Genomic DNA, 19,700 nt, shown 5'->3' on the forward strand with positions numbered 1-19,700 from the left:
GACAGCGTAGAGCATTTGGTGTTCCTCCAGGAGTTAGTGAACGCTAACACTCCCCCTTACCTGATTGCTTGGGTCATGGCCTTCCTCTGTGATCGCTCGTTCTTCTGCTCTGCTGGTTCCTTAGTTTCTTCATCTTACCTCCAGAGTAGGGGTGTCCCCCAAGGATCGGTGCTCTCTCCCATATTATTTAATGTTTTGATGAGCTCCCTCCCATGCGACCCGAGCATTACAACTTTTACGTATGCGGACGACATTGCTTTCTTTGCTTCGGTGCCCTCATTGTCGGAGTTGTACGCTAAGCTTCAAGCCTACCTGGGCACCCTGGCAGCCTGGATGAGCTTTATGCACCCTTCCCTGAATGTGGACAAGTCGGCCATGCTCGTGTTCCCGCTGAAACTCCAGTCACCATCGACTTGCAAGTTGGCCTGCAATCGGTCCGTCAAGTTAAGCAGCTCAAGTACTTGTGGATGTGGTACGACGACTCGCTGAGCTGGCGTCACCACATAGATCACTTGTGTCTAAAGGCAACGAAGGTAATCGGCGTCCTCCACCGGTGCTCTAGCCCCTGTGTCGGCATGCGTAGGGATGCCCTGCTCTACGTGTACCGTTCTTACGTGCGACCCATTTTGGAGTTTGGTGCAGTCCTTTTTTCCTCTCTGCCTGACTGGCGACTAACCAAACTGTACATTTTGGAGCGGCGGGCCCTCCGCCTCTGCTTGGGCCTTCCCCGGTATTCGGCTAATGATGCACTTCTCCTTGAGGCCCGGTTGCCTTCTCTCAAGGCTCGGTTCCGGCTACTTACTGTGAGCATCTTCCTGTCTCAGCGCCAGAACCCCCTTGCGCTGTCAAATAATGCGGCTCTCATGGATGCTCGGCTGTGGTTAACTCGGCAGTGGCACCGTAGAAATACTCCGCAATTAGTTTTCGCCCAGCAACTCCTTCTGCCATTAAAGGTTTCGCTCTTGGATGTCCTCCCACTCGGGGCCCCGCTGGACCCTCCCTCTGTGAGTGTCATTGACATCTTCCCCACGAGTGTTCATCATGCTCCTTTGCGTACTCTGCAGACAGTGCTAACGAACCATCTTCATCAATTTCCGCTACATCTTGTGGTCGCAACTGACGCCTCTGTCTCAGAGGAGCGCTCTGGGGTCGGCCTTTTCTTCCCTCAGCTTGACTTCCAGTTCCCGGTGCGGCTACCAGATTTTACCCCTCCATTTCATAGCGAGTTCCTCGCCATGATTCTAGCTCTTAAAAGGGTCCCGCCCACCTGGGAAAGGGTGCTCTTGCTTTCAGACTCACTCTCAGTCGTTTCCGCTTTGGCGACCCCTTCCCGGAACTTGCTCTCCATTCTGCTTACGCTCGCTCACTCGCACATACGCGATATCATCATAACGTGGGTTCCTGGTCACCGTGGGCTTGCTGTAAACGAGACCGCTGACTCCCTCGCAAAAATGTCCCTCTCTGGGGCGGTTATTGGCCTGCTGCCTACCCTTGCACGTGTGTGTCTCGCCAGGTACAAACATTTTGCATCCTCTGGCCCCATTTTGCGCCCTAAGTACGCCCATCTGTGCTACCCGTGGAAGCTGAATTCCTGTCTTTCTCGGCAGTCAGAGGTCTCGCTGACGCTTGCTCGCTGCCTCGCCCTCCCCCTCAACTTCTATATTCACCGAGCCGGCCGCTCTTCGTCCCCCGCGTGTACCCACTGTGGCCAGGACGAGACGGTAGAGCACTTCCTCATGCAATGCAGCTTTTACGCTAGGCTTCGAGAGGCCTATATAAGTCTTCCACTCCGTCTGCTGGGGGTTCCCGTGTCCCTAGCAGCCCTCCTTTCGTTTGGAGCCTCCAGCACTTCCAGCTGGGATAGGTCGGTAGCGGTTGGGCTGGCATATTTCCTTTCTCGCTCGCGCCGCTTCTAGCCCACCTTTGCATCATCCCACCTTTGCATCCACAATCACCCATTGAGTGTTACCACGTGCACGCCGAAGGAGCTCATTAGGTCTGAGAAATTCCGGTGGCTCCCTCGCACGAGGCGAGTCAAAGCAACATAAGTCTGAAAAGGGTGGCCGAAGGTTACAATGGCATCTGATTGCTTTGGTTTACCCCAAGTATAACTTCGTGCCACACTTTCAGTGTAGAGTGTCCAACTCCGCGTGTTCTTACTTACCTGGAATGGAAAGCTACGGTCAAACACACAGCCACCCATCTACACTGACTACTACACAATGACCCTACTACAATGTCTACTGCTAATGAATACTACAATGCCTCTACATGTCAATTATGGAAATAACCACGACATGCACGATGCTTGCCTTTGTGTCATGGAGCCAAAACAAGCGAACTGCAGCACTTCCACCACTTCAACCATTACATTTTCCACCAACCTTCACATTCTCCAACCAAATTGTCACCGTCAAGTCGTAGTACAGTTAGACATCCTCATAGCCCTGGCCGATCTCCCTTGGGGCTAATGGCCATTCTCCGTGGGACGAAGAAGAAGGAAGAAGAACGACGCGTACGTGGAAATGGTCCATTGGATATCACAAGAGTAGACCTTGCAGAAAGCCGTGTTGATTACTATGAAAGAAATTATTACAGTTAAGGTGAGTAAAAATACATGAGAAAACGATGTGTTCTAGCATTTTAGACGGGATGATAGTCAATGAAATCGGGCGGTAATTAGAAGAAAGCTACAAGCGCGTGTTTCTAGTATCGAGGTCAGCGCGGTCAGTGCATCACCGCGCGTGCTCAGCCGTTCAGTACGAAGCCAGAATTGACTCACTCGGTATCACCTTGCTGTTCTTACATTTTGTCCACTTTGAAGCCATCCAGGCTACCCTGCATCAAGTCATTATGGCGGTAAGTACTCTGCCTCCTCATTTGAGATCAGGAATGCTACCGTTAGACTGCGCCGTTGGTTCTTGGACTTCGGAAGCTTATGTGTTTGTGTCATCCATATTTGTACCCTGCCTGGCTGTATTGCCGGCTTGTATTTGCAGTAGGGCTGTCTAACGAAAAGTAGCGAAGAACACGCACGTTACCTCACGAACTATACAGCCGGCAATGCAACCGGCATCCACTCATCGAAACGACAGTTTGCGGAATCTTTTTCCGGCCATTGTCATTGTATACTAGTGAATGTAGTTTATAATACAAAGGGGTTAATCTGGCATAAGCTTTCTCTCTGTAAAAAAAAAAAAAAAGGCTGAGGTGGTCTTGGCAAATTTCGGAGGTCAAAATTCAAGTTCTCGTGAATTAATTTGACAAACGCGCGTAACAGATAAATCTCCCCCGAGCTAAATAGCGTTGTTCCCACAATCAATTCAATATGATTTTTTTTATCAAACACCCTGCATATATAGTTTTTTCGGGTTCTATGCTTTTTCAAAATCTCGGTTTTACTTCAGTAACTGCAACATACGTTAAAATCGTGCGATATTACCTGAAAAAGCCGATTTTCGGGTTGAAAATGAGCCGAAAAAAAAAAAGGGCGCATGACGCATTTCAGAAGAACACCAGATGCCGAGCGACTGTGCGTAGCGCTCTCCCGTGGATGTTACGTTTCCGGAGTTTTTCGGCTGTTACCCAGAGTTACATATCTGTGGAATCGATGATTTTACTGGGTTTTACCGTAAAGCACTAGGGCTTAAATATACGGGCTGTTTCACCTAACGTTTTAAAAAATCGTATTGAAAAATCTGGTTGTCTGAACGTTATGGACTGAGGGCTGCATAATCTCGGAGGAGATTTTGTCATGACTTTGGACTCGGAGCACTTTGATTAATTTGATTCGAGAGAAATTTAATTTTTCCGAATTGGGGAGAACGTAGATGTGGTAGACCTTTCGAAAGACGTCGTGTCCTCATGTAAATATATGAAACTATATAAAATATATGTGAAGCTTTCTTATACTTTCTAAAAACATAACTTCACAAAATAGCACGCTCTTGACCAATCACCATCCCGAATAACATAAAAAAAAGGCGCACGTCCTGCCCTTTCCACAAATTGTGAGTGACAAAGGTATTCTGTGCAGTGGTTTGCCTCCACCTTGAAGTGTGGTCAAGTTCTTATTTTTATAGTGTACCAACGGACGGGAACATGTCACTCCTCCCGGAGATTTTCCAAGGTGTCCCTTCGACTCCTCGGCCCCACACGCACACACCCCTAACACTTCATTAAGGCTTCGCAACATAGAACATATATGTTATATGGATAAGTAGGGTAGTAAACAGAAGGCGTCCCTTCCTGCCGAATTCCAACATGGCTCTGCAAAAATACTCAGATACTGGGCAAATCCCTGCTTCCACCACACTAATCACCCCTGCTACTAAACGGGCTCAATCCGTGTCGTTTATTCAGTTACTCTAAAGTATGCCTGGAAGTGGCGTTCATTGCAATGATCAAACTGTAGAGCCCAGTGGTACAAACGGAAGGTTTATTGATATATCTTACTGTCTTCTCTCTTTCAACATAACAGGCCGTAACTCCAACGAGTCCAAATCCAAAACCGCAGCCAATGAAAATCGTCCAATTTGCTGTCAGGGCTCTGCAATCCTTATCACCACCTGCTCATCCAACAGATCCCCCTCGACCGTTTCCACGAAAGAAAATCATTGGAGTCGTCATTTCTATCATCTCCCTTCTATTGCTCGGAGTTGCCATCTATTTCACCATTGGTGGCAGTACCGTCCGGAAAAGTGTCCACTACTCACTCTGCGATTCACAAGCTTGCAGCGCACTCGAAAACATGCTCCGTAAGACCATCAGCCAACAAATCGACCCGTGCAACAACTTCTATGCCTATGTCTGCGACGGTTGGAACAAAGGGCAGTCCAAGTCTGTTTACCAGAACCATGTGGATAACTTTTTGGAGTTGCTAGCTGAAGGCCTTCAGGAAAATGTTCCTCGCTACGACCAGAGTCCCGACCAGAAGGCGGCAGCCTTCTTCCAGGCGTGCAGGAGAGCTGCAGATGACGAACGTGGAGACATGTTGGGTTTAAGGCAAATACTTCACACAAGCGACGTGCATTGGCCCGTTATTTCTGAGAAACCGGACGTCCTCAGATCACTAGTTCGATTTTACAAGTCTCTCAGGATCAGGAACCTTCTGAACATCGACAAGAACGAAGGCAGCTTGGTTATATCCGGAGGCGCTATGTTAGCTAGTAAATACCAGCGTAGAGCAACATTAATTAAAAACCCGGGAACGTATGACTACAAGACTTACTACGAGACATTTCAAAATGCGACCAAAGGTATCTACATGTCAGAACAAAAATTCCTTCCATATTCTGAATTCGTGGAAGTTGAAGATTCGATACTTGGCAATCTAACAAATTACACCAAGGCAGCCGTCAAAAGCCTTCCGAAGAACCTGAGCGACCTGGCAAACTTAACGGCCGAGATTCCTTACGAGCGCTGGTTAAAACTCGTGACACGGGAACTTGGTCTTTCCGCAAATGCCCCGGTGAATATCAGCGACGGGGACAGCGATTACATCCGCGCATTCAGCGGGCTTTTGAAAATTGTCGATGAAAAGCACCTGCACTACGAAGTAGGTTGGATCATGATACAACAGTGCGCCACTTTCATCAATCGACAAGTCCTTAGTGCATATGTCGGCGACTTCGAGCCATTTCAGCCGGGAAGCTTGACAGATATAACAAACCGCGACTACTGCTTCGTGACTACAGAACACATGCTGGGATGGCCTGTCTACGCCAATTTCTTGAAGGGGAACGTACTAGCGGAGTCGATAAAGGACGTACGTAACATTATCGACGACATTGGCCGCGTTGCTTTTCCTAAGATATACGGAAAGATGACACCAGGTTCACCTTACACGGATTCCGTCTTCCGGAAGAAGCTTGGTTTACTCACGACGTACCAAGACCGATTTGAACACTTCAACTTCAGCGGCGCATTTTCCAAGATCGCCGATATGGGTCCTTACATCTTCCAAAACTGGGAGGAAGTTATTCGGGGCCTCCACACATTTTGGAAATTGATCAGCACGCATTTCATGCCCAGGTTACTCGAAAGACATCTAACGTATAATCTTTACAACGATCTCGAAGGTACATACCTGCTGCCGCCCTACGCTATGATGATGCCACTTTACGACCTTCACGTCATCAAAGCGGTCAAGTATGGTGCTTTGGGGTCCTTGATCGGCTCGGCTGCTTTGGGAATGTCCCATTACTATTGGTCGCTTAACGAAAGTAGAGACTGTATCATGAACACCTCTGCTGACGGCAACTTCAGTGAGCAGGTGCTTCATCCAGCAGGTGCGGTACGCGTAACCTGGGAGGCGTACCGGAACTCTGTGGGTCCTGCTGACGACGTTCGACTGCGTGGTTTGCCTGACTTAACGTCTGCCGAGGTTTTTTTCGTGACCACATGTTATATTCTGTGCGGCCTGCCTAAAGAAGCTCACCCCGAATTCCGATGCAACGAGCCCTTAAAACACCTCAAGGAATTTTCTGAAGCTTTCGGCTGCCGACGGAATACAGCTATGAATCCTGACGAGAAGTGCAAGCTGTTTCCAACGTCATGAGCCTAAGCCACCTCTCTTACTTGCCGATCGATATCGGCAAGTATCGATACCATACTCTGAAATAATCTGAATGGAGTGTCATGTAACTCTCAAATATGTTTTCTTGAAGCGGTATCAATAACACATATATTGCTTTTCTCTTCCTTCTTGGTCTGATCTTTCGTCCAATAGGTCACATGATCTGCTTAGAACGCAAGCGTGAACGAAAGGCTTCGCTTGGGATATTAATCTTCACACTACTCTAAATATCAGACATTAGTCCTCATCCCTTAGCAGGCTGGACAGCATGCGTGACGTTCGAGATGTAGTATATTTTTCAATTTATTCTTCCACTGTTTATAGTATAGTCCTTGTTTTTCATCCACTAGTAATCACGGTGCTAGTCCACTCATCATCTTCCACAGCGACTTGTAGCGAACTGTAGGCTCGCCTTAGCTCCTCCGTGTTACGCGGTTGTTTCCAGAGCGCACCTATGTTTGAATAAAATGGAGCTCGTGTTGTGTTATCAGTTTTGCGTCCTGTACTACACGCATCACCAGAAATGGGGTGCGGCTATTCGAGCATGTTCAGCAAGGGAGTGAGAATCGTCGACAAACCTTACCCTACGAACCTTGCAGGAGGGCTACATACTGTCACAGCACTGTTAGCACTGTCACAACGAAGAGGACATTTTATGATTCCGCGTCAAAGCAACACAGTTCCTAGGCAAAGGCGTCGACCGCGAAATATCCGTTGTCATCGACGACAGCATTGTGGAATGCTGCAGGTGCAATGTACCTCAACGTACAAAGTTTGATTTCTTTCCTGTTCAACCACAGTGCAGAAAGGTGAGAAAACTCATTCACGCAGCCTGATAAGTGTAGTTCGAGACGGACTTATCCGCTCCCATCCCTCGTCGCGTGTGAATGCTCTGCGGGGACGAGGACTCCTCCGTCCACGTGATGTCACCGCGCGCCGCGGACTTATCCCGGGGATGCGTCCCTCGTGTGAACCCACCCTAACTGGGCGGCATCCTGACCTACAGACTTCGGAACACGACGTCATGAAACAGCGAAAGTTTGGCTCCGTTCCCAGGCACTATTTGGATCAGAGCCGACGCCTCGACTTGTATACAATCAGCTATACAGTGACATCAGCTTCCGGATTGTAATATATTTAAGCGCGGGATCCAGAGGACCCGTGTACGTTTCTGCTGTCATCATCGCCTCAGCATGTGATTAAATGTTGTCTTTTTGTCCGTTACACGTTATGAAACAATGCGGTGACAGACCTACCAGGATGTTTTAGCGTTTGAGCGTTTAAGATGCCCAAGAGAGGACGTAACGCTTTTGCAGAGCTTTTACTCGTTTCGTCATCGGAAGCACCGAACGTGGTTTGTTTATTGCTTGCAAAAGGTTCCGATGCCGTCTCGGCTTTTTGCAACCTAGCTGCTTTATGCCTGACAACCTCAAATAAATCTCACATTTGCAATATATGCACTGGGCCTTTGTGCCAGTCTTTGCCAGTCTTTGAATGGACGCAGCTCCATTGACTACTTGCAGCATCACAAGGCTCTTGCGGAATACTTCAGGTCTTACTTAGGAGGCATTTTGGAACTTGCGTCTAGTCAAAGCGGCGCGTGAGAAAAGGGGCAATCTCGAAGTAGCTGAAAGAAACTAGCGCTGCGAAGAGGAGAAACGAAACTGCACGACGCTGAGCTCCCCGTGACTGGGGTTTGCTCTCAGCAGTTACGGGCAGCGAAAAGTGGCGCGGTTTCATAATACTCTTCGCCAGCTAGAGCTTGTTATTTACCTAAATGTGACAAAAAAATCACGAATCTCATTTCAACATCGGCATAAAGACAGCTGTGATGTTGGCATCATGTTAACACCAGCCCGGACAGCTCTGATGTTAACATCATCGTCAGAGCAGCCGTTATGTTAACATCAGGTCTGATGTGATTTGGGACACTGTCTTGATCCTAACATCTTAACATCAGCATCAGAGCGGCTCTGATTATAACATCAGTTGGTGTTAGCATCAAGACAGTGCCCCAAATCACATCAGACCTGATGTCGCTTTTTTTCCAATAGGGAAGGAGATGTTAGTTGTGTTAAGGAGAGGTACCGGTGCCACGGAGGCATTGAAAGGGTGAGCCACTGCAGCTGACTCGTGCACTTCACCTTCATCATACGCCGAAAACCAGAAAAGCATATTGTTATGAGCTTCCGCCGAGCAACTACATCTGAAGGTGCCCACCAACACATCACGTTACTTCCAAGCCCAAGGATACCTGACTCGCCAAGGAGATGGTAGTTCTGTTTGGGAGTGGTACCGATGCCAAGGAGTCATTGAAAGGGCGCTGCATTGACAAAACTCGCTGCTTCTGACGGCGTATGGCAGAATAGCCAGTTTTCTAGGAACAATGCTATGAGTAAGAATTAGAATCACAAGAATAGAATTCGTGCACGAAGAACCTACCGCAGTACATACAAACTCCAGTAACCAGTTTTTAGTCATTCCTGACGACGAAGAAGGGCAATCCATTTCTCGAGGCGACTAGCGTCGCACCTTCGTCGAGGAAACGAGTATAGAAGTGGATTTCTGGCGAATTGTGAAAACTGCTACAGCAGTTCACTACGCCGCAGTTATGCTTCTTCTTCCTTGGGGCATTCAGGTATCGACCTATGGCTGTGTCCTTTTACTCGGAATGGCTGTCTTTGTTTATTCAAGTCGCGCGATTCGGAGTCGTGACATATGGCGGTCGTAGCACGTCACCGACTCCAGCAAGCCGCATGGAGAGGAGAGTCGCTGCGAGCCGACTCTAGTGCACCCCTGGACCTTCAAATTTCAGACCACGAGTCACTGTCACTGTCACAGGGATGGCATCACGAGAGCCGTGCAGCGACATTTTTGCCCACCAAAAGTGCTCTTCTCTCGAGTTGCTCGAGTTCAATAAATGAACGCAACCATGTAATGCGCGAAACAAAGCAAGCGAGGTCACACATGTAACGACGGCACCGGCCACAGGGAGGCACTGTTGTCTCCAGAACTGGACTCCACCTTGGACTCCAAGCAAGACGGGTTATCGGGTACTATCGGGTACTGTACCTTCCTGCTAAAAGGAACTTTATTAGTAACGCCTTTCTTTTCAATAGGAAAGTGCAGCACGCAAATAACCCAGTTCGGATCTGGGGCAGGAGGTGCAAGTGAAAAGAATGCACCTGAGTTGCCCCGCACCCACACCGGGAAAATCAGCCGAGCGCCAGAGTGCAATCCCAAGAAGCATTGCGATTGCCGGAAGCACGTAGGAAGGTGGAACTGGCAAGTAACCAGGTGTAGCCGGACAAGTAGCGGCAGACAGCAATCGCCAGCATGGCATCGGTGGCGCTCACCAGGTGCCGCTTGCTACGGGTCGCGCAGCCTACGAGCCACAACGAGTACAGATCTCTAGGTGGCGCGCGCTACTATCAACCAGATCCACCAGAGCGGTGCAGTTTCATGTTCGATAATGCCTCCGCTGACACACCCCGGTGGTTTCGGGGCAATTCCGGAGCAAGTTTATCGAGGACACTATTAGTAAAGTGCAGCCTCCGTGTTTGTTTGACAGTCGTGGGCCATGAGTTAGGATACATGAGCTAAACGACTACAAGCAAGTCGACTGCAAACCATTTTTGGTAGAACACGTGAGGTGAAGACATAAAGTAATTTTAAAATCATGTCATCTAAATGACCATTATTAAATATTAGACCGGAAGAGAAAGTACATAAAGTAATTGAAGTGACAATAAAATGAATTTCTTTCGTGAGAACGAGAGTAGTATAGAGGAAGACGTGTCTAGAGCATAGCCGCCACGCGCTCACGAATGTTGAATCAATTGAGCTGTCTTGGCTTCATTCAGTTACTATTACCTTCCAGGAGCTACTCAATAACCAGCTCGAAGGGCTACGTTGAACCATCAATCAGGCTCCATGGCTGTAAGTAATCCGTCGCTACTACGAAGGGTTTCCCATTTTTCTCAACTGTCGTGCAAAAGGTTCATCTAACTCCGTATACGCTTAAAATTTGCGGGGATTAAAATTTCTAGGGAGTTTAGTGTCGGCCGTGTTACGTTCACCCTGAGGAGTCTGTTTTAGTTTGGGTGTAGTTCCGTAGGCGGGCTTATTAATTTTAAAAATGATCAAGTGCGTTTGAAATTTAAATAATGCTTCGATGTGAACGAGGGTGATATAGGGTATCGGAAAACATAAGAATTATGAAAAAGTGTTGAGTAGAAAGTTGTACATGTGCGTTTGCAAAATACCATTTGAAGGCATTCATTCACAGCGACGGCCTTGTTAAGCCTAACCGATGTGGAGGCCGCCATCTTGAAAGACAGGAGAGAGAGAAAGAAAGAGAAGTGTTGACAGTAAGGGCCGCCTGGGGAGGAAAATTGGTGAATAAGGAGCCGTGTGCTAAGGAATTTCGCAGTATATGTTACGACTTCTTACGAGGTGGGGGCGAATCTATTTGTTTTCAGACGAAAGGTGAGTCAGGTCAGGAGAGGAAACCCTGTTTTGTTTTGTACTGTTGAAAAAAATCAGCAAATTTGGACCTGAGGATGTAGAAAATGTTTCTTTTTTTCACAAATAATAAGTTATAGCGTCGAGACAGTGGGTGAAGACTTCAAAAGTGAAATGAAAAAGGACGGGTGTGTGCTATTGCAAGCTGTATTCATGTTGAGTGTCTGTGACTGTACTAACCATCACTAAGGTTAGTTCAGGCCAAGTTTTTACATATTTCACCACTTGGAGATTGTGTTCACACGGACTGTGCAACCGTCAGCAAGGCTATGTCAGGCCAGGTTTTTACATATTTCACCCGTTACGTATTTCAGCAGCACCTACGCTAATTATATCCATCCCTCCAAAGCACGTGACCATCTGAAGTTAAATGAGCGCTGTGCTGCGTGCGCTCCCGATTGCAGTGGTTTCGGCCCATTTGTACTTCAAACTTCGTGTATTTCGAACATAAAAAAAACATCATATCATAATTTCATCGTAAAATCAAATATTTCAAACATCTTATTGCGAACGTATACGTGCGGGTTTCAAGATTGTAGAGAAATTGTAAAACTCCTTGAATGTCTCCTTAACTTGAAGGATCTTGAGAGATCTTGTATTTACAAGTGGTTGCAACTTCCATTTCGCCACACCAGCACCGGACTACTGCTTCTCTCTTGCTAGGCCTCTTCAGCAGTGCTCAGTGGGCAACGTTTGAGCGGGTGGCGTCAGGAGGTCACGTGGAACGTGATATCCTCCCGTCAGGGTGAGAGGCTTACCACTGAAAACCCGGTGCAAGAACAGTGATGTCTTTTAGAGTGAGGAAAAGTAGCCGAGGCTCTTTGGCTGCATGTAGAGCGTATGCGTACAAGTCCGAAACGTCGCGCCACCAGGAGTGGACAGCTGTTTTGGCCTTCTTGGGCCTCGTCCGCAGTGCTTTGAACAAGGGCATTCAGTGGTGAATGTCTCGCCCTGAGGGAGGAGGATATCACGTACCACGTGACCTGCTGACACCACCGAGTCTAACGTTGCCCACGTGCGCAGCGTCGTGATCAAAGGAAACCATCACTTTAAATGAATTCGGTGTTTGGCTTATCATGTTTTCGGAATCGTTATCGTAAAACATTGCAATCTGCTAATGTCTTCTAATTCTTCAACTTATTCTAAATCTCCCCACTGAAGCGCCATAAAGGAACCACTCCAAGCAGTGTGACGCCACGCGGACACGGAGGCACCAAATGTGCCTTAAAGAAATGATATCGTATCTAAGAGTCCAATGCCAATCTGGTTCCCCGTTTGATAGTTATTCCACGTAGAAAATGTGACAGTGCGAAAGAGGCACACCGCTCTCTCCCTCATATTGTACAAAACTACACATTTCATTTCATTTATTTACATGTTATCCACATGTCGCACATGTGCTACAGCCCACATAAGCTTGTGTGCGACGCTACCTGTTACCATGATAAGTGTATGTTCCTGTCGAAGGGAATGCCCCGTTTGGCGTCGCACTCTGTCTATTGAGTTTCGTGAAAACTCGTACACTTGGAGACAAGTAAATTTGGAGCATAGTACGTACGACAAGCAGTGCACTAAACACGCATGGCTATAGAGATGGTTTCTCAGCCTCTTTGAGATGTGCAACACAATGATAGTTTTTTTTACGCTCGTTGGCGACGTGAGTGTCTTCCACGAACAAGACCACTAAGTCTTGAGTAATTCCTTTGTCCTTCGGCGTTACGGCCGATGCGTTTGCTGTCCTCTCTGTTTGTAGCTCGCATCGGCTACTTCTCGTTATGTACAATTGTTTGTTTGTTTGAATTTCTGGCTGTAGTTTCGTTTTTCAGCTCACGTTTTTCTTTACAACAGGCCTCGCCGTCGACCAGTCGTACAGTGTCTCAACTGAAACTACGTCGGAAACCCACGCGTCTCACGAAATTCGCAATCAACGCCCTGTACGTGCTGACACCACCTGCATCGTCAAGCTCCGAACGCTCCCCGGTACAGAAGTTCAAACGCATAATGATCTTTTTCATCCCGGTACTTCTGTTGCTGGGTGTTGTAACCTATTCTGTCATCAAGCACTTCAGCGGCCGGAAACATTACCTGCTCTGCGATTCGCAAGCTTGTAGTGCGTTCGAAGTAATGCTCAGTAGGACCATCAACCACCATCTCGACCCGTGCGACAACTTCTACGTCTTCGTCTGTGATGGCTGGAACAGGGCTCAGTTGAAGTCTGTCTACCGTAGCCACCTGGACCACTTTCTTGCGCTGCTGAACGACAATCTCCAGGGAAATGTTCCTCGATATGGGCAGAATTCACATGAAAAGGCGGCAGCATTCTTTCAAGCGTGCAGAATGGCTGCACAGAAGAATCGTGGAGATACGGACGGCTTCAGAAATATTCTCTCTGAAAGCAACGTAGACTGGCCCAGCATCTCTGAGAAGGCGGACGTGCTCTTGTCATTGGCCAGGTTTTTCAGGATCCTTAGGATAACGAACCTTTTGAATATTGAAAACAGTGGAAATGCATTGGTCATTCATGGCGGGGCAGCAGAAGCTTCCAACTACAAGAAGAGGGCCGCCGTAATTCAAAACTCGGGAAGGTACCAATGGTACTACGAGACGTTTCAAAATGCGACAAAAGGTGCACGTACGAGGGAAGAATTCATGCTTCCATACTCCGAATTTTTCCAAGTCGAAGTTGCAATACTCGACAATCTCACAAACTACACGAAGAACACTAGCACGAACCCACCGAAGAACTTACATGAGCTGGCGAACCTGACGAATGAAATTTCTTACGAGCGTTGGTTAAGAATCGTGACAGAGGAGCTTGTCCTCCCTGCAGATGCCCCAGTATTTATCAGCGAGGATGACTCTGATTACCTACGAGCGTTTAGCGGACTTTTGAACAAAATGGAAGAGAAGTATATTCACTACGAAGTAGGCTGGATTATGGTCCAACAGTGTGCTCCTTTCATCAACAGCAAAGTTCTCGGCGCCTATGTGGGCGACTTTGACCCATCCGACATAGGGAAACGTGCAGATCTACAAAACCTTAACCTCTGTCTTCAACTCACAGAAACCTACATGGGGTGGTCAATCTACGAGAAGTTTTCTGAGATATACGCTCCAAGCGCTTCCATAAAAGAAGTACGTAAGATAATCGATGACATTGGCAAAGTCGCTTTTATTAGGACCGGGGCTACAGAAGACAGCATGGGTACACGTTATGTCAACTCTCCATTGCGACAACAGTTGCACTTAATGACCAAATACCAAGACCGCTTTGAGGGTCCCGATTTTCTGAACGCCATATTCTTCAACATCAGTGACATGGGTCCTTTCATCTTCCAGAACTGGCGCAGAGTTATTCACGATTTCCTCACGCGCGGAAACCTGACCCTTTGGAGGTTGGTCAGCACACGTTTCATATTTGGATTACTCGCCACGGGTGAGGCCTACAGTCTTTACAATGAAGCTGAACACACGTACTTGTTACCGCCCTACGCGATGATGCTTCCACTGTACGACATTAACGTCATGAGTGCAGTCAAGTACGCTGCCTTAGGATCAGTCATCGCCTCGGCGGCAATCGCTATGACCGGGTCTTCCAACAGGAGCAGAGGCTCAGTCAGAAATCAATCTCTTGACGAGCACACGAACAAACAAGTGCGTGATGCGGCAGCTGCGCTAGAGATAGCCTGGGAAGCATATAGGAAGGCAACGGAATATGCTGAGGATGTTCGATTTCGTCATCTGCCACACTTGTCGTCCGACGCAATGTTTTTTGTCGCTACGTGTTATATTCTGTGTGGCCAGCCTTCTGACACTTACCCAGCATTGCGATGCAACGAGCCCTTGAAACATCGACCTCAGTTCACTCGAACTTTTTCTTGTAATGATGTCCAAAACATGTGACCGCTACATGTGACCAAAGCTAGTTTATATCACATGCCAGGAAATATGCCAAGTTAAATATATGCCCGATGAGATTGATGCTAACGCTTTCGTTGTACTTTCTTAAAGCAAGAGTGAAATGTGACCCCCACCCCCCTGTTTCTGTGTGTGACCTGATAAGCCTATGTGATGCCACATAGAGCCTAAGCACTCAAAGCGCGTTATTACACAGCATAGATTAGAAAAATTAAATCGGACGGTACGTTGCGCCCCGCAACAGCTAAAAAAGTCATGATGGGAGTACTCCCGTCACGTGATACCTAAGTAATACACAATGAACTTATGACCGGCTACTAATTACCAATAAACACTACTTTTAGAATCGCAAGAACTACTGGGAAAATTCTGCAAAATATCGAAGAAACAGTATCCCAAAATACTGTCAGCGCTCTCTGTTTGCTCTCCTCACGACCATATCTCACGGCGTGTATTGCGGTCTGGGGAGGTTTGTGTATGCAATGCCGAAATTGAACAGAACTTCACCTGACAGCGATGCCATGTATTGTATGTAATGTATTATTTATTATTACAATATTATGCAATATTGTAATGTTCGGGGATACACCAAGTGTGCTCTTTCGACAAGGGACGTTGTGTACCACAAGATTCCAACGGGAAATGCGCGGAAACGGAAATGGTTGCAAGCGCTTGTTCGAGACATTGATCCACGCATTATTTGCTCAACCCATTTCTCTGACAAGTAGTACGAAATGGTAGCAGGGGACGCCTGAAAACGTCTCAAACGGACCGCAGTCCTACATCTCCTTGTGACGTCTGACGATGCGGACACCAGTGCACACGGGGTATGTATTTACCGATATACAGGAATTCAAATTCAGATTGATTTTTGTGATGCCTACACTGCGTAATATACCAAACGGAAGCTGAACATCGTCTGAAACCGCGCAGCAAGCGAAGCTCCTGTTTCGTCAGCACGCCAACTGCTGCTTGCGCCGCCAGTCGGATTCCGGAGCAGTCGTTGCTTCTGACGGCGCACGGCAGAATAGCCAGTTTTCTAGGACAATACTATAAGAATCAGAATCACGAGAATTGAATTACGGCACGAAGAAGCTATCGCAATGCACATGAACTCCAGTGACAAGTTCTTGCTCACTCTTGACGACGAACATTGCTCGTTGCTGGTCGCCGCGGCAAGCCATTGCTCGCGGCGACCAGCTTCGTACCACCACCTAGGAAACTAGTAGAAGTGGATCCCTGGTGAGTTCCGGTAACAGCTACTTCAGAATGGCTGTGTTCGTTTATTCAACTCGCGCCTCCCGCGATTTGGAGTCGTATCCCATGAGGGTCATCGTACGTCATCGACTCCAGCGACCGGCATCGAGGGGAGGGTCACAGCGAACAGACCCTCGAGCTGAATCCTCGAGTTTTATAACGGATGTCACTGCCACAGGAATGACATCACGAGAGGTGCGCAGAGGGAATTTTGGCACACCAAGAGTCGGCTGTCTCGAGTTGCACGTGTCCAATAAACGAACGCAACCGTACGTAAGGCCGTGTAATGCGCGGAACAAAGTAAGCGTAGCCACACATGTACCTACCAACCGCCGACAGGGCGGCGCTGTTGGTCCTTCACGTGAGGCCTATAATACGCCATCAGCACTACGGGTACGTTAGTAAAGTGCAGCCTCCATTTGACAGTCATAGCCCATAAGGTACGATACATGGTCTAAAACACTACGAATAAGTCGAATACAAAACCATTTTTGGTGGAATGCGTGAGGTGAAGACATCAATTGTATTTTTTTTTTAATTTCGTGCTAGCGCCGCGAAGCAACTGTGGCTCTGAGCTGCGTACAGATGTGGACAGATGGAGAAAGGACAGTAGGAAGGAGTGGGAGACAAAGGGGGGTTAGTATGCGTCCTGGGCCGACTTCAGGGGGAACTGTGCCGACATTCGTCTGGAAAGTCTTCGGAAAACCCAGGGAAAACCTCAGACAGCACAGATGGTGTAGGATTCGAACCCACCATCTCTCAATCTTCAGCACGACCTTGGCTAGTGCAAACGAGCGGGACACCTTAACCCGCTCGGCCATAACGCTGGTAAGCGTAATTTCAAAATCGTGCAATCTATATTACCATTATCGAATATTGGACCCGAACTGCAAGGGCATAAAGTAATTGAAGTGACCGTAAAATCGATTTATATCGTGACGGCGACAGTATTATAGAAGAAGAAGTGTCCAGAGGATAGGCACCACGCGCTCACGGCCGCTGAACTGGTTGACCTGTCTTCTCTGACCTCACTTGTCCTCATTCAGGTTCTATTCCCCCCAAGGAGCCACGCAAGAATCATCTCGAAACCCTACGTTGGACCATCCATCAGGCGTTATGGCTGTGAGTATTACGACGCTATTACGAAATAGTTTTAACTTTTTCTCACCTGTCGTGCAAACTCATCTGTAATTAACAAGGTCGAATTTCGAACAACGGACAACCGGTGCACATTGGCGGCACAGGAATATTTCCAACCTTTCCGCTATTCTGGTAATGTTGACTTGTCAGCCGCGACGATGTTAAAGTGGCCATAAACCTCCACCACAGAGGTCGGTTACGTCCCGGTTTAACGAGTGCTATCATTAATTTTTATTTCTCCTACATCCTGCGCTGTTATTTTGATGTTTCTTGCTTTTTGTTCTTATCATTTCTATATTTATTTTACATGCTGCCTAGCGTACACATAGAAAAAAGAATGAGGGCGATTGATGTAATTAATGCGTTGACAATGCGCTAGCATTAGAGATTCGGCTTACTTCTAATTGCTTCTCAGTTGCGCCTAGATCACACCTCATACAGCACAGCACACCACATACAGACATGACGCATGTGACAGACGCCACACGACATATGATACACAAACTCAGCCGCTTTCGAAACTCTCTGGGAACGTATACGAGACACGCCCGAATACGTCCAGAGACGAGGCGCAACTGACGACGGCTCAAGCAGTCAAGCTCCAGCTGCCACGTCTCCACGCTTCCACGTGACTGAGAAGGGCGAATCAGCTTGCGGAGTACAGCCAGATTCGCTCTCCTCCGTCACGTGCCGCGCCGTAGACGGACACCTCGGTCACCCCGCTACGACGACGGCTGCTCTTCGAAATGGTGCTTCTAATGATTACGCATTAATACTTTTGACTTGAATGTGTTCTCTGTGGTGTGTCTTCAGACATGCAGATATGAAAGGAAACTACATAGCCCCGAAGTCTCCGCTGAATTCTTCCGTTTCCATTTAAACACAGTACCCTTGTGTTAACAATTAGGAGAGAATTAGTAGATAATTAGGAGAGAGGATAGATGCAACCCAAACGTTTATTTGAATTATAATCTGTGAGGATGAGGTCCGCGCCTGAGGCAGCTTCCGCTTGAGTCATCCCATACTTCTCTATGATGAGGGTACTACCATTTCGCGTTGATCGTCGACGCCGCGATGATTCATCATCAAAACACGCCAGACTGATGGACAAATCGGGGGCAGGCGAGCTTTGATTTCGATATTGGGAAGTTTTGAAATTGGGAATGACTCGTTTGCCAACGCGTTAAGTAGTTCTATTGGCTAGATCGAAGAAAGATGGGAACAGCCTAGAACTTGAAAGCGCTTCTACTGTTAATATGTCTGCCATTCGAAGTTTATTGTCACAAGAGGGGGACAAAACGTCGCCCACAGGAAGCGGGCAAGAACTGCAAAAGAACGTGCCATAGAACATTGCCGATTGAATTCCACGAAAAAGTGAAAGCAGAATCAATGGCTGGCAGTGTAAACTCGCCGTAGGCTTTCCGGTGTCATTTTTCTTGGCGCGGTCGCTTCGTGATCAGCTTGTAAAGTCGCAGATACCTGAGTCCAGATCTTGCCAAACTGGCTCGCAAAAATACAGTTTGGAAAAGGCGCCTTGTTGATTGCCTCCAGCATCGTGATGCGTTCAAATCTCCCTCCTGTAAACCTTATCGATCTTCCTTTTACACGTCACTCGGCACAAGCAAAACTTCCTATAACCTCCTCCCCCTTCCTCCCCCTTTTCTCTCCTTCATCTCATCCTTCCACTAACAAAAGCGCTCGCACTCGTCGCGTGAGCCTGCGAGGCTGATCGCGCTCTCCACCACAGCTGTATTGTGCTGTGACGATATAGTGCCCGCACAGGAAACAGGAGTCTCTTTGATTTCTGTGTGATGGCGCAGCCCACCGTGATTGGGACCGTTAGCACGCTGTCACCGTTACTTACGGACACGTTATATGTATTTTCCTTCCTGGCCAAAGGTCAAAAGGCTTGCTATTGTCGACGACTATTCATCAACAATTATCCGCTGACCGTCTCCTTGGTGTCCGCCAGCCTGAGGTGCTGGTCGCAGTCCGATGTGTTCACCATGTCTGATATTCTGTCTTGGTATCGCATGTATCGTATATCGTGTACAGTTTTTTTACTCATTTAGACTGTTTATAGAAAATTATGAGCATAGATGCAGCATAGATGTCGTTTTTGTAGTTGATTAGGGGATCTCGAGCAAAAGGGAGATAGCACAATGGGAGACAATCCTCTTTGAAAGCCATTCCAACCTTTGCAAATCCTAAAACGAGTACGGGCCGTGAAATATCGGCGCAAACACAAAGCGAGCACCGCAGGAGCGATTGACCCTCGCCGACG

General features: G+C 47.7%; 1 protein-coding gene across 1 annotated transcript; it reads left to right on the forward strand.

Annotated features, from left to right (window-relative positions):
- The first annotated feature begins 2,822 nt into the window (after positions 1-2,822).
- LOC135375483 (neprilysin-1-like) lies at positions 2,823-6,698 on the forward strand. Its single transcript, XM_064608183.1, has 2 exons — positions 2,823-2,859; positions 4,481-6,698. Exons 1-2 carry the CDS (start codon positions 2,854-2,856, stop codon positions 6,557-6,559), a joined length of 2,085 nt encoding a protein of 694 aa, XP_064464253.1. The 5' UTR covers positions 2,823-2,853; the 3' UTR covers positions 6,560-6,698.
- The last annotated feature ends 13,002 nt before the right edge of the window (positions 6,699-19,700 follow it).

Source organism: Ornithodoros turicata, unplaced genomic scaffold (assembly GCF_037126465.1).
Source record: "Ornithodoros turicata isolate Travis unplaced genomic scaffold, ASM3712646v1 ctg00000864.1, whole genome shotgun sequence".
In the NCBI taxonomy this organism is placed as follows: domain Eukaryota; kingdom Metazoa; phylum Arthropoda; class Arachnida; order Ixodida; family Argasidae; genus Ornithodoros; species Ornithodoros turicata.